This window comes from Xyrauchen texanus, chromosome 2 (genome assembly GCF_025860055.1).
Source record: "Xyrauchen texanus isolate HMW12.3.18 chromosome 2, RBS_HiC_50CHRs, whole genome shotgun sequence".
In the NCBI taxonomy this organism is placed as follows: Eukaryota; Metazoa; Chordata; class Actinopteri; order Cypriniformes; family Catostomidae; genus Xyrauchen; species Xyrauchen texanus.
In genome coordinates, this window is record NC_068277.1 from 19,422,010 (window position 1) to 19,435,453 (window position 13,444).

Consider the following 13,444-nt stretch of genomic DNA (forward strand, 5'->3'; position numbering starts at 1 on the left):
AAGCTCATGTCACCAAGACAAATTCCTTGTATTTGTAAGCATATTTGGCAGTAAAGCTGATTCTGATTGTGATATAATTGGAATGTCCCTTGACCTTCCAATTATAAAAAAAAGATTTCAAATAGCCAAGAAACCCCATTTAAAAGGCATAGTTATATAAGCTAACCTTTTATTAAACAATATGAAATTATTTGACTCTAAAGATTTTTTAGAAAATATATTTGAATTTGTCAATGGACCATTTTCACAGAGCTGTTATGACATGTTTCTGCCTTCTGAACAACGTAAATGTAGCAAACTTTTTTTATATTTCCAATTTTAAAAATATTTAGTGTCAATCTATAACATTGCATTTGTATTATATTACCCTGGAATAAGTACAAAAAATCAGTTACAACAACTGCGATGAGGCTTCTAACACAGCTGCTGAGGGAGTGGCAGAAAATTTGGCCTAATTCTCTCTTCTTATGCTTTTATCCAGCGATGTATTTTTATTTTTTTGAATCTTTTTTTGCAAAGCTGTGAAAGCATACTGTGAACTTACTTAGGCTGAAAAAATAAGTTTTCTGTCACAAGTCCCATCTGGGCTTGCTTTGTACATCAATAGCATTAAGAGCTCCTTTTGCCATCACTTTATCACTGTTGAATCAACTTGAATGTTGATATTTTCCTTTTTATGTTAGCCTATGTTGCAAACAAAATAATATAAACTATAATCAAGTACATGCCACTGTCTAGCTTGTCTACAAGGGAAAAATATTTAAATGTCCCACTTTGACAATAGATTTGTCCCACTTTACCAACGCTATACTTCCTCCCCGCTTTGGCCCATCTCTTTTTGCTCTTTCTACGAAACAGGAAGAATGCAAGCTTGTACACCACAAACGACAGTAAACGTGTAAAAGCAAAAGGATACACATTAAAGACCAGCGGTAGCTCAGTGCACAGTCACACTCCGAGCATGATGGAGCTCTACACTGAAGTGGTGGAATATCTCAGGTCCTATGGCCTCTCACCTGGTAAAACAGTGTTATCCAAATGTATATATTCTTAAAAAAAAATTTGGTTAGTTTTGACTTTTTAAACTTTTTCTTGACCAATAATTTCACAATAATCAAATGATTAAAACCCACTTTGTGCTCAGTTGACAGGTCAACTACTCTAATGTCGTTGTATATGGTGTTATGCTTTTTTTGACAGTAACAGAGGATGAGATGGTGGATTCTGCCTTATTACAGGATGTGTTCAGTGAGGAGACAGACTGGGTTTCTCACAGCCCTCTGCAGACGGAACCACATTTGCCATCATTTCCAGTGAGTCTGCAAGGCAAACTTTTACACTAGATGAGGATTTATTAATAAACTGTTGTGACTGATCTATGAGTTTTTGCTTATGTTGTTTGTTGATTGGAGATTATACTCAGTGGTGTTATTTGAGTGATATGGTCACTGCTTAGTTTTGAGACCTGAGACCACTGTTTCTTCCAGACACCCAGTAACCCAGATGACCTGCTTCAGAAGAGACTGGTGGTTCTGAAAGGTGTTCTGCTCAGTGAGGAGATCTACCTGATGGAGCTAGAGACACTACTCACAGTAATGTGCACACACACTTAGTATATGTTAATAATTTGTCAACAGACAATATTTATTCACATTACCTTCTGGCCTTTTCAAAAATAATTTAAAAGCTCCATGTTCATTGGTGGTGTGAAGACATACCCACTGCGAATTAACATCAGAGCTCAAACAAAAAAAAGATTTTGTTATTTCTAGCCTAGATTAGCAAGCCAGCAAAATATCCTACAGAGCTACCTTTGTTATACTGCTTTCTCACATGAGAAGAAAACAAAAAGTCTTACTCCCCAGTCATTTCCAGTCTAGTTCAGAATGTAATGCTTTGTTTTCAACCACCTAAAGCAGATTCATCTGTTGTAATTTTGATTTCTACATACAAACAAATGTGTCTTAGAGTGAATGCAGCCTTTGTTGTCTTCAAGAGGATGTTTCTTCTCAAGATCAATTCGATCTGTGTTTTACTTCTTATGCAAATATCCACCAAAACACATTATTTAGATAAAAACTTCTTTCCATTTGTTACGTCCTGTGGGCTACTTCTGTTTCTCTTTGCGAAGTATTGCTTCCCTTTCTAGTCTGACATTTATTGGTTATTATTAAACTATAGAGTGTCCAAAAAATCCAGGATGACATAATGCTGACATGCGGTTCAGAATAGGCACTCATGAAAATATCATGTTTCTCAACCAGTTCTGCACAGGAAAGGGGCAGGCGTTTTAAATTAACAAGCTGCTTTAATACAACATAAAAGCTTTCACTGTTATACAACATAAAATGCTACTGCTTTATCTTCAAACTGTTGAGGTGAACACTTTTATTAGATATGATAGAAATGTGTTGAAAAGAATGTTTGATTTTTGTGAGACTTTTGTGAGATTTTTTTGTCTAATAATATTTTTTTTTTATTTAATGCATTTTACAGAAACAATTCAAATTCTAATCCTTCTCTCTCTTTATCTCTTTCTCTCCAGCCCATGAAAGCTCTGAAGGCAACAGCAGGTACCTCTCAACCTGTTTTGTCCACTGAGCAGGTTCGGACAGTGTTCTATCAAGTTCCTGAGCTTAGAGATCTGCACAAAGACTTCTATACAAGCCTTAGGTCTAGGCTGCATCCTGATAGAGGGCTGAATCAGGACCTCGCCTTACAACAAGGCCTGAGGATGGAGGAAGATTCAGTGATGCAGCTGTTCCAGATGGACCCTCAGCTGTCCGTAGGAGACCTGTTTCTAAAGTTTGTGAGTTTGTTTTTTAGCCTTGTATCCAAATATGTGTTGGTTATGTTCAGTGTAGATAACTTCTGAATTGTAATCTGGTACTCAATTACAAATGACGTGACTAAAATTGAAGTCAGTAACGTAATCTCGTGAATTATGTCAAGAGATTAGTTTTGGATGACGTCTGACCTTATTCTTGATTATTTTATGTAACATGCATGTCACATAAAATAATCAAGAATAAGCTCAGAAGTAATGATACCATTTTGAATTAATGTTTTTTTAAACGCATTAAAGAAAACATACTTAATGGGTCAAAATATGAGAATTAATATAATTTGTGTGTGTGTGTGTTGTACTCTCTATTTGCCTGTTACTGAGTAAAATAAAAAAGGTAACTAAAATGTTCTTACTCTGGCCATTTTGCATTACAAGCACCTTCCATGTGTGGGAACAGATGATCAGTTATATTTGTGAATCAACATCACAAAAAAAAAATTTCAAATGCTGTTGCAAAAGGGCATAGATGTACATTTTTGAAGCAGAGTACAAAAGCAGTTTGCAAAACTAAAACGTCTCGGTTACTGTCATAATCTCTTTTCCCTAATGGAGGGAACGAGAAGTTGTGTCGATGTAGTGACACTAGGGGTCTCTCTTGGGAGCCCAAAAACACCTTCAAATCTTTGAGAAAAGGCCAATGAGAATTGGCGAGTAGAATTTTCATACCAATCCCCCGGACATACGGGTATAAAAGGGAGCTGGAATGCAGAGTTCATTCAGGTTTTGTGCTGAGGAGCCCAGACAAGGTCCCAGACATTACAGGGGTGTAGTACAGCTTGTGGCAAGAGGGACACAACATCTCGTTCCCTCCATCAGGAAACGGAGGTTATGACAGTAACCAAGACGTTCCCCTTCTGTCACTCACTCGACGTTGTGACGATGTAGTGACTCTAGGTGTCCCTATACAAAACGACACAATGGCTGAACTGTGTTACGTGAACTGCCGATGCAAGTGTAAGCAAGCTACCGCGAGTGTAGGAACAGAAGCACTCGGACTGCACGTAGCCTCCCCAGATGCCTCAAAAAAGGTAGTGTAGTTTCCCTCATCGGGAAAGACATACAGTATCTAGTGTACGTATCTAGTACGCACCAGCCGCAGCCTTTTATCTCTAAGTTTTCTCTCCACAGAGTATTAGATTCAGCTGAGGCCTTTAAATGCTCATAAAATGCGCCGGGGAAGGTATTCTTTTCCTTTCCTATTCTTTCAGGGGGAAAAAACACAGCAGAGACCACACCCTGACCCGAAGGGGGGGTAAACATGTGGCAAATACTTCACATGGGCTCAAGGCCGCACATGGAAGAGGCGCGGTGGTAAGTCCTGCCCTTCAAAGGGGAGGAGCTCTTCAAGCACAGCGACTGGGGCAAAGAGGGCTCTGACCAAGGGAGATGCAAGTCTACAAAAGGGAGACCATGCCGCGGAAGACACAGGAGGACATCCAGGGTTCACGGTTTGTGAACGCGCATGAGAGAAGAGCGCACGGCTTCACCTCGTCTAGGGGAAAGGCGCTATACGCAAGTGGTACACCCGGCCAGCTGCCCCGCATTACGAAACGTACCTGTTCGCACCTGAAAGAACAAGGGACGAAACTGGCTCAACCCAGAGATTGTAAAAACTCAAAGGGATTGGGTGTTGCACAACCCACTGCTCTGCAGTTGTCTGCTAGAGAGGTGCCATTGGCCAGTGCTCACGAAGATGCCAGACTCCTTGTAGTGCTCTTATTACCCGAAGGGTCTGGCATGGCCTGGGCCTGGTAAGCCAACACGATGGCGTTCATTACCCAGTGGGCAAGCTTCTGTTTGGGGACAACACAGCGACAGTGGCTTATATAAACCGCCATGGCGGTTTACGCTCTCGTCGCATGTCGTAACTCGCCTGTCACCTCCTCCTCTGGAGTCAGCGGCGCTATAATCAGCCAAGCGTTGAGGTAATTGAGTAAGCGAATGCCCATTTCCCTTAACGGGGCAAGTGCTACCTCTGCGACCTTTGTGAAGATGTGAGGGGACAGGCAGAAGGGGAGGACCTTGTACTGATACACACGACCGTCGAACGCGAACTGTAGGAAGGGTCTGTGTCGAGGTAAAATCGAGATGTGAAAGTACGCGTCCTTCAGGTCTACCGCCACAAACCAATCTTGATGCCGGATGCAGGATTGGCTGCAACCCACCACCCTTCATCTACGAGGAAGTAAGGGCTGTAAAACCCTTGCCTCCCTTCGGCTTGAGCCACAGGTGGTGCTCCTGGACCACAAGAGCGGACATTGTCTGCCAGAGGGCGAGATTCTTGCGCAGTTCTTGTTGCACATCGGGATCAGAACTATCCTCGGCGAGCTGCCTTTCTCATCCCAGAACAGTACAGGAGCAAACGAGCGTCCCGGAGAATGTGCGGTCTGCAGAGACTGAGCCAGACTGAGCTGGCACACCCGAAGGCACCAGCCTGGTTGAGTCCTCGGTGTCTGACATCACCAAGGTACTCTCAGATGCTGCGATCGATATCTCATCCAACCTGCGAGCTCCGAAAGAGACAGTAGGCTGGCACTGAGGCGAGCTGCCTTTCTCATCCCAGAACTGGACGGGAGCAAACGAGCGTACTGGAGAATGAGCGGTCCGCGGAATATTACCTGGCAGAACCGTACCCATAGAAGCCCCCGAATCACCTTCAGTGTCAACCGGGGTGGCCTCATACCCGTAGGTAGAAGGACCAGCATAGGGGACAGATGAAGTAGCTTTCCCCCAGAAGAAGGAACACCGCGACCACAACGTTGCCGTGGTCATGTTCTCGCAATGAACACTTCCTAAATGTGATTACAGCCCAGACACGTAAGGCAGCAATCGTGGCCGTCAGAGGCGGTAATGACCGCACCCAGGAACTACACCGAAATGGAAAGGCATTGTGGTTGACATTCAACCTCAATGTGTTTGCTCTAATAGAGGAAATGTTACTCTTTAGAGGAGAAATACACTCTTTTAGCATTATCGAAGCACCCAGGGGCGTTGCTCTGCACTAAGCGTGCAGATGGAGAGAAAGCAGCTGGACTGCACCTTATATCCAACAGCAAACACTTCTTTAGAGGTGAATTGGAACAGCAGTTTATTCAGATCGCTGATACACACTCTCTCACTTTGCTCCGAAAAAATAAATCTGAATGAACTCTGCATTCCAGCTCCATTTTATACCCGTATGTCCAGGGGAGTGGCATGCAAATTCTACTCGCCAATTCTCATTGGCCTTTTCTCAAAGATTTAAAGGTGTTTTGGGGCTCCCAAGAGTGATCCCTAATTTCATTACATCGACACAACATCGAGTGAGTGACAGAAGGGGAACTAACTTTACAGCACTAATACAATCGGTTTGGCACTTATGTGTGAATTACCGCTCCATCTTAAGTGTAATTATAGCCACCTGACTGATGGCTCGTATCAGGCATGTATACCTTATTAAGAAAACCTCCTTAAGAAAACACTCTAAGACTTACAGAAATTGTATTAACTATAAGATGATTTAGTATATATTATATATATATATATATATATTTAAAAAGAAAAATAACTACAGGGATCACTAAATTAAAAAAAATTCTGCAGTTGCCATAAAAAGTAACTGTAATTTTTTTGCAAATACTTGTTTTTTGTAATCTGAATACATAATACAGATTGCATGTAATCCTTTACTACCCAGCACTGGTCATGTTATAAAACAATTAGCGGTACACATTTGTCATAACTGATCATGCTAAATTCTTTCTTGACCCTACATTTGGTGTAATAATCTTCATGTGAATATGTTTGAAGCAATAATGATTAAAAATGTTTGTACACCTTTGGTTTCATCAGTTTATATAATAAATGTATCCCAGAAATGTTAATAAATGTTTTGGTGTCTTTATTTTAATGTAATTTGTAGGTCAACCAGTTAGCAGTGTATCGGGGCTTCATTGATAATTATGAGAATGCAGTGAAGATTGTGCAGAAGCGTATGCAGTCAGACGCACGTTTCAGGACACTTGCAGAGGTCTTCTATTCTTTCATTGTTGTTATTTCTACTTTTTGTTTGAGAAACTTTACACCTTCATTTGTTTATCTTTTAGAGTATGATGTCATCTAAAGGGTCAGACAATATCAAAACTAAATACACCTTTGAAGGTAAACAGTTCACTTTTTAGATTCTATTATGGAATTTTAATACATCTCTGGGGTTCTCCATTAATTAATTAATTCATTAATTCATTCATCCCTTCTTTCCACTCCATAGCTCTTCTGTATAAACCATTAGACAGAGTGATGAAAACCACCCTCGTGTTGCATGTGAGATTCTGTTCAAGATCATTTTTCCCTACATGTATTTATAAATATTCATTCATGGTCATGGATTTATCAGTGTTCTCCTCTGTCCTCCTTAGGACCTCTTGAAGCACACGCCCCCCAATCACCCTGACAGTGTCTCACTGCAGGAAGCACTTCGTCTCTCCAGCAGCTTCCTGTCTGGGGTCAACGAAAGGTCACATTGTAAAAGGGCTGTCATGCTTAGCAGAGGAGAGGTACCCACACACGCCTTACATGGCATCTATATCAATAACATTTATATATGAAGCCAATATGAATATTCAAACATAATCATAATTATTCATATCTTTGTGTGCATGTGCACACTACAGAGACGTCAACTGATGCGTGATGGGTTTGTGGTGGATGTGTGTGAAAGTGGGCACAGTTTGAGGCACCTCTTCCTGTACACGGACTTGCTGCTGTGTGTCAAACTGACAAATGCAGGGTGAGTTTCCACCAATCAAAACTCACTGAACATATGACCACATACTTTAAATGTCATAATTTGGAAATTCTTATTAGCATGTATAGTATGAGTGTTTATGTGTGTGTACATGTACAGGAGGCAGGCACAGTACAGGTTTTGCTGGTACCTGCCATTGGTTGGTTTGAAGCTGCAGTGGGCAGCTGAACTGCAGCCTTCATCAGAATGCCAAATGAAAATCAGCAAAACCAGAGCCAAAATGTACCAGCTCAAACAAGCACTCCAACAACACATGGTAAGGCATGAGCATGATGTGGGGCATTCTAGTCATTTAAACAAATTAGAAACAAATAATTTAACGGAATTACAATTTGCATCTGTGTAAATAGCACTGGCCACATAGCGTAGTCATAACATTTGCAGGGTCAGAATTTAAGGGGGGTTGGGGCAGAAATGCCATTTAAAGTGACACAAATGCCGCCGTAATTTGTAATGTTAGGGCAAATTTTGCCCTCATAATAAATTCCTCTGTTTTTTTATTTTTAACATTCTATATAGGTCTTAATATTTTATTGTAGGCCTATTTATGCATTTTTATCTTGTTAATGTTAACAAATTTGTTAAATAGAATTATTTAACCTTAAAAGATGACTCACAATATAGATTTTGTAAGTGCTGTCAGTCAATTAAAATTTTGAATCACAGTTGATCACACAATTGGGTTATTATGCTCTCCTCCTCGTCACAAACACTTATAATGGAACAGTGATTTGTGTCTTATACTAAATATTACAATCACTCACTATCTATTCAGACATGCTTGTGCAAGCAGAGCGATTGCAAGAGGCACAGATTTGCGAGTGTTTTAAGCGTTCTATCCTACAGTATGTCACCACTCAAATGCCACTGGGATGGCTGTGAATCCTTTTTCTTGTTTCAACGAAACATCAATATGAACCAATTAATTACATAATACTTCCCAGTGCTACAGAGGACATTCTGGGAGAGTATTCTCGGTTTGCCCGTCTCTGTGCGCACTCAATAAAATGTATTGGACTGTGCCGCCGCTTTCACAACAGCAGCTCTACTCAGATATATGAGGTGAGGTATCGGTACAGTGTCTGAATCTGAATGGTCGGAATCTCTTTTACTTACCTATACTCAGGGCTGGCCCATGAGTTTGTGGGGCTCTAGGTGAAACCATGAAAATGGGCCCCCTGATGTGAACATTTTCATAACTTTAAAACATCCATAGAGTCAATCGGGATTAATTGCAGATTTTGAAAGTGCTGATATTTGATACTTTTCCTGTCAAAGTGCATTTATATATAGGAAAGAAAACAAAACAATATGTAACAATATAATTCTTCATTAACATTATCTTCTATCTTCTTTAAAGATAGAAATGCACTAAAATAGCACCAATTCAAGTAACATTAAATGTTTCCCACAGTCTAAGTGGGAGTTTGAGTAATTGAAAGAACCAGTCCCCACATAGGTTGCATATTCATTGCAACGGGCTTTAAATCTCTTAAATTCTTATCATCTACATTTTAAATCAGCTGGCAGACTGTGGCCATCCACTTTGTTACAGCTATCGTGAAGCCGTGTTCACGATTTGCATCAGTGTGTAAACACCAGCGGTAAGTGCTGCTTTGAACTCCACATGAAAAGAGCTTGCTGACAAAATCGTCTCATTTTGCACTTTGGTGATAGTTAAGACTTGACGTACTTGTGTGTTAATTAAAATGCATCTCACTTAGGCTGAAAATATTTTCTGTCACAAGTCCCATTTGGACTTTTTTTGTACAATAGATAGCATCAAGACCTCTTTTCCCCATCACTTTGTCACTGACACTGAATCACTGTTGTGTGCAATACATCTACCCTTCAAACCAGTTCATGATTTATTTGCAGATTTTTTGCCGTATTAACTTTAAATGCATTAATCGTGATTAAGAAATTTAACGTGTAACTTTTTTAATCGATTGCATGCATTAACACGTTAATTTTTACAGCTCTAATTTTTATATAGCTAAAAAAAATTGCCCTCATAAAGGTAAAAAGTGCCCCAGAGAATTAAATGCAGAGAGTAAATATTGTCCTGTAATTGTAGTTACTGACACTGCCCAATACATTTACATTTATGCATTTGGCAGACGCTTTTTATCCAAAGCGACTTACAGTGCCCTTATTACAGGGACAATCCCTCTGGAGCAAACTGGAATTAAGTGCCTTGCTCAAGAACACAATGGTGGTGACTGTGGGGCTCAAACCAACAACCTTCTGCTTAACAGTTCAGTGCTTTAGCCCACTACACCACCACCACTCAAGTAGTATGGAGGAGCCAGACAAAGCTGTGACAAAAGTATAATTTAAGGTCAAAAAATTTACAGATAAAATCACTGAATAAAAAAAGAAAAGTCATTTTGAGGACGTCCTCAGCATTTCACATTTGCTGAAAAGGTTGTACTTTATGGGTTTGGGTTTGGTTTTAGTCTATGGTTTGTTATAATTTCCTTAATTTAACAACAAAAGTCAATGGAAAGTCCCAACTTAGATAACTAGCAACAGTAACTGTGTCTGTGTTTGTTACAGAAAGGAAGCAAGGGGTCAGTCTCACGTGCAGTTGATCGTTTGAGGCGGAAGCTCGAAGAGTGTGAGCTCTGGCTCTTAACACACACACCATCTTTTACTTTAGATCTACACAGCACCAGTGGAAAGGTGTGACCGCAATACTGTCCAACAAGAACAAGAACCGTTGAACATCCTCCCTTATTCTCACACACACTGAAACTCAACGTTTCTTTATTTGTTTTAATTCAGCTTTATTTGAATTGAGCTTTTAACAATACACATAGCTCCAAAGCAGCTTTACAGAGAATAGTGCCTTAATACCCCCAGTGAGTAGGCCAAAGGCAACAGTGACAACTTTCTAGAATGGTTTAGCAGGCTGTGAAAGAAACTTTAGAAAGAAAAACTCAACAAACTTTGTTTAAATAGAGACCAATGATTAGCATTTGTTTCATCTGCTTATGTAAATAAAATTTTCTCTGTTTCCAGAGTCACACGATCCGCCTGTATTCTTTATATGAACTGGAGGACTGGAAAGAGGCCATTGAGAAACAGAGTGGAAAAAGTAAGTTTGTCCTCATCTGCATGTGACTGTGTTCTGTAGAATAATTGCATGATTACTACCTTTGTTTCATAGGTAATGAGACGGTTCCTCCAGACCTGCTGTCTGTGACTGGTTCCTGTATCAAACTCAGAATGACTCAACAACCTCCAATTCATTGTGTTCAAACAAGTAAATCTCCTCTTTTTGTCTTTTTTACAATAAAAATTGCTTTCACAATTGCTCTTACTTGCCATAACCATCACACCTCTAAACAGTAACCAAATGTACTCTCTATGTCTTTCACAGATGAGTGTGCAAGAGTGTGTGGGAGGTTATATGTGATGGTGCATTCGGCGTGTGGTCTACAACACCAGAGTAGTAAGTGACAAAATGTCGCTTTTGTCTGTAGCTGGATAGACGTTTCCGAGCCATGAATCAAACCCACAAACTCATCAAATGCGATCTGCATATACAGTGAAGCACGAAGCACGTACTGCCTTCACCAAAGAATGCCACCATAGAAACACAACAAGCAAAGAAATAATTTACCTCAATGAGCCTAAGACAAAACAAATAAGCACAATCGATGGCCATTTATCAGTCCATTAATGAACATCTATCAATTAAAATACCATAGGATGCATGCCTGTGCAAGAAACAAATGTTTCTTCCAATAAGCCTTGAGTATTTCTTTCAATTGACCTGTCTTATTCACTTTTGTGTTTGCAGGTACATACGTTTGTGTGGAAGTTGACGGCTTTGAGTTTTATGACAGACAAAAACAAACCTGCCTTTCAACATCCTGCCTGACACCACAGTGGGATGAGGTGAGGGGCCTGCAACCATTATCCATTTTTAGAAATCAGATTGTGCAGTCAATGGTGTTTGATTTGAATTGAATTGAACAAATTTGAATTGACCAGTTTGTGTTATGTATAGGAGCTACTGTTTCAAGTGGACGGAGCTCAGCAGCTGTTTCTAGTGTTTGTATCTCAGTCTGAGACTGACATACAGGACGACATCTTGGGCAGAGCTGTGTTAAAAGTGAGTTCACATACTTTGCACTCTACTTTGTTTGCTTTTTTCCACCAAAAAAATGTCTATTCTGTTAACATCTACTCATCTTCTTGTTGTTTGAAACCCATTTGATTTTTTTTATGGGGTGACCTCAGAAAGCAGAATGTCCAAGCTGCTCTTTTACATACAGTGAAAGTACACAGTTACCAGGGGCTGTCAAGCTTCAAAAAACACAACAGTCAACTATATTAGGTCAACTTAGGCTGTATGATAGCTTTGTCTCAGCCGCCTCTCAATTCAAACACTGAAGAACACTGCGACGAGGAGGAGGGCATCACAAACACTTATAACGGAACAGTGATTAGTGTCTTATACTAAATATTACACTCACTCACTATCTATTTAGATGCGAATGTGCAAGCAGAGCGATTGCAAGAGGCACAGATGTGTGAGTGTTTTAAGCGTTCTATCCTACAGTATGTCACCACTCAAATGGCACTGGGAAGGCTGTGAATCCTTTTTCTTGTTTCAACGAAACATCAGAATGAACCAAATAATTACATAATACTTCCCAGTGCTACAGAGGACGTTCTGGGAGAGTATGCTCGGTTTGCCCGTCTCTGTGCGCACTCAATAAAATGTAAGTGGACTGTGCAGCCGCTTTCACAACAGCAGCTCTACTCAGTTATATGATGCGAGGTATCTGAATCTCTTTTACTCACCTGTACTCAGGGCCGGCCCGTGGGTTTCTGGGGCTCTAGGTGAAATCATGAAAATGGGTCCCCGGTGTGAAAACTGTCATAACATTTAAACATCCATAGAACCACTGCAAACGTGATGAGCAGATTTTTTTTAATAGAAAGCCCAATACCGTAGATGACAAATAACTTGTCCAATAGCTATTTTCCCCAACATGAAGATGTTAGGTTAACATGCATGCATAAAGGAATGTGTGTATTTTAGGTGCTGTGAAAAGTCACCATTTTAATTCCTTATTTTAACCACCTTTCAACCTTTTTCTAGAAGTACAAAAAAAAAAAAAAAACAATGTCTCAGTTAATATGAGGTCATGGAAACTGCAAGTATGATAACTACAGGGTAACATTTTATATCAAGGTTTGCATTAGGTATCATTAACAATGTATAATACAATTTTCCAGCATTTATTAATCTTAGCCAATGTAAATGTATAAAAATACAATTGTTTATTGTTTATTCATGTTAGTTCATAATGTATTAACTAATGTTAGCTTATAAAATGTTTAAATCATAGTAAGTACATGAGTGAAGTGTGTAACCTGATGCCAATCCTTTGATAAATGCATCATTCTTTCTGCGTGGTGCTTCATCCTTGAAAATAAGGGGTATTCCAAACTCCTGTTGACCTCTTCCAGTGGGTGAAGCTGGTGGCGACAGCACAGCACACAACCCACTAGTGGGGACGATGTGCTGCAAAAAGTAGCTGTATGTGATTATAGTGATATTCAGTGTCTAGAATATGAATTTCTTATCATTTCTCCATAGCAGGCCAAATTCTCACTGGCCGGCCTTTGAACATCCCTGGTTTAAAGGAATAGATATGTCATTATTTACACATCCTAATGTATTTTCAAACCCATATGACATTCTTTTATATGCTGAACACAAAAGGAGATTTTTTTTTTTTTTTCACTTTCTTGATTTTTAATCAGTATTGTAGCATTTAAAAACAACA

General features: G+C 39.8%; 1 protein-coding gene across 2 annotated transcripts in view; it reads left to right on the top strand.

The window, feature by feature from the left end:
• Nucleotides 1-935: 935 nt before the first annotated feature.
• si:dkey-33c9.6 (active breakpoint cluster region-related protein) overlaps nt 936-13,444 on the top strand; it is a 16,154-nt gene continuing 3,645 nt past the window's right edge. Inside the window, exons 1-16 of one of the 2 annotated variants that reach the window (XM_052153282.1) lie at nt 936-1,019; nt 1,201-1,313; nt 1,488-1,592; nt 2,546-2,809; nt 6,750-6,857; nt 6,934-6,988; nt 7,098-7,150; nt 7,246-7,383; nt 7,501-7,616; nt 7,734-7,890; nt 10,194-10,319; nt 10,659-10,734; nt 10,807-10,902; nt 11,020-11,091; nt 11,443-11,540; nt 11,653-11,757. In XM_052153282.1, the coding sequence (XP_052009242.1) occupies nt 962-1,019; nt 1,201-1,313; nt 1,488-1,592; nt 2,546-2,809; nt 6,750-6,857; nt 6,934-6,988; nt 7,098-7,150; nt 7,246-7,383; nt 7,501-7,616; nt 7,734-7,890; nt 10,194-10,319; nt 10,659-10,734; nt 10,807-10,902; nt 11,020-11,091; nt 11,443-11,540; nt 11,653-11,757 (1,740 nt within the window). In that variant the 5' untranslated portion in view covers nt 936-961. The remainder of the gene's footprint in view (nt 1,020-1,200; nt 1,314-1,487; nt 1,593-2,545; nt 2,810-6,749; nt 6,858-6,933; nt 6,989-7,097; nt 7,151-7,245; nt 7,384-7,500; nt 7,617-7,733; nt 7,891-10,193; nt 10,320-10,658; nt 10,735-10,806; nt 10,903-11,019; nt 11,092-11,442; nt 11,541-11,652; nt 11,758-13,444) is intronic. The other variant, XM_052153290.1, reaches the window with a different exon arrangement.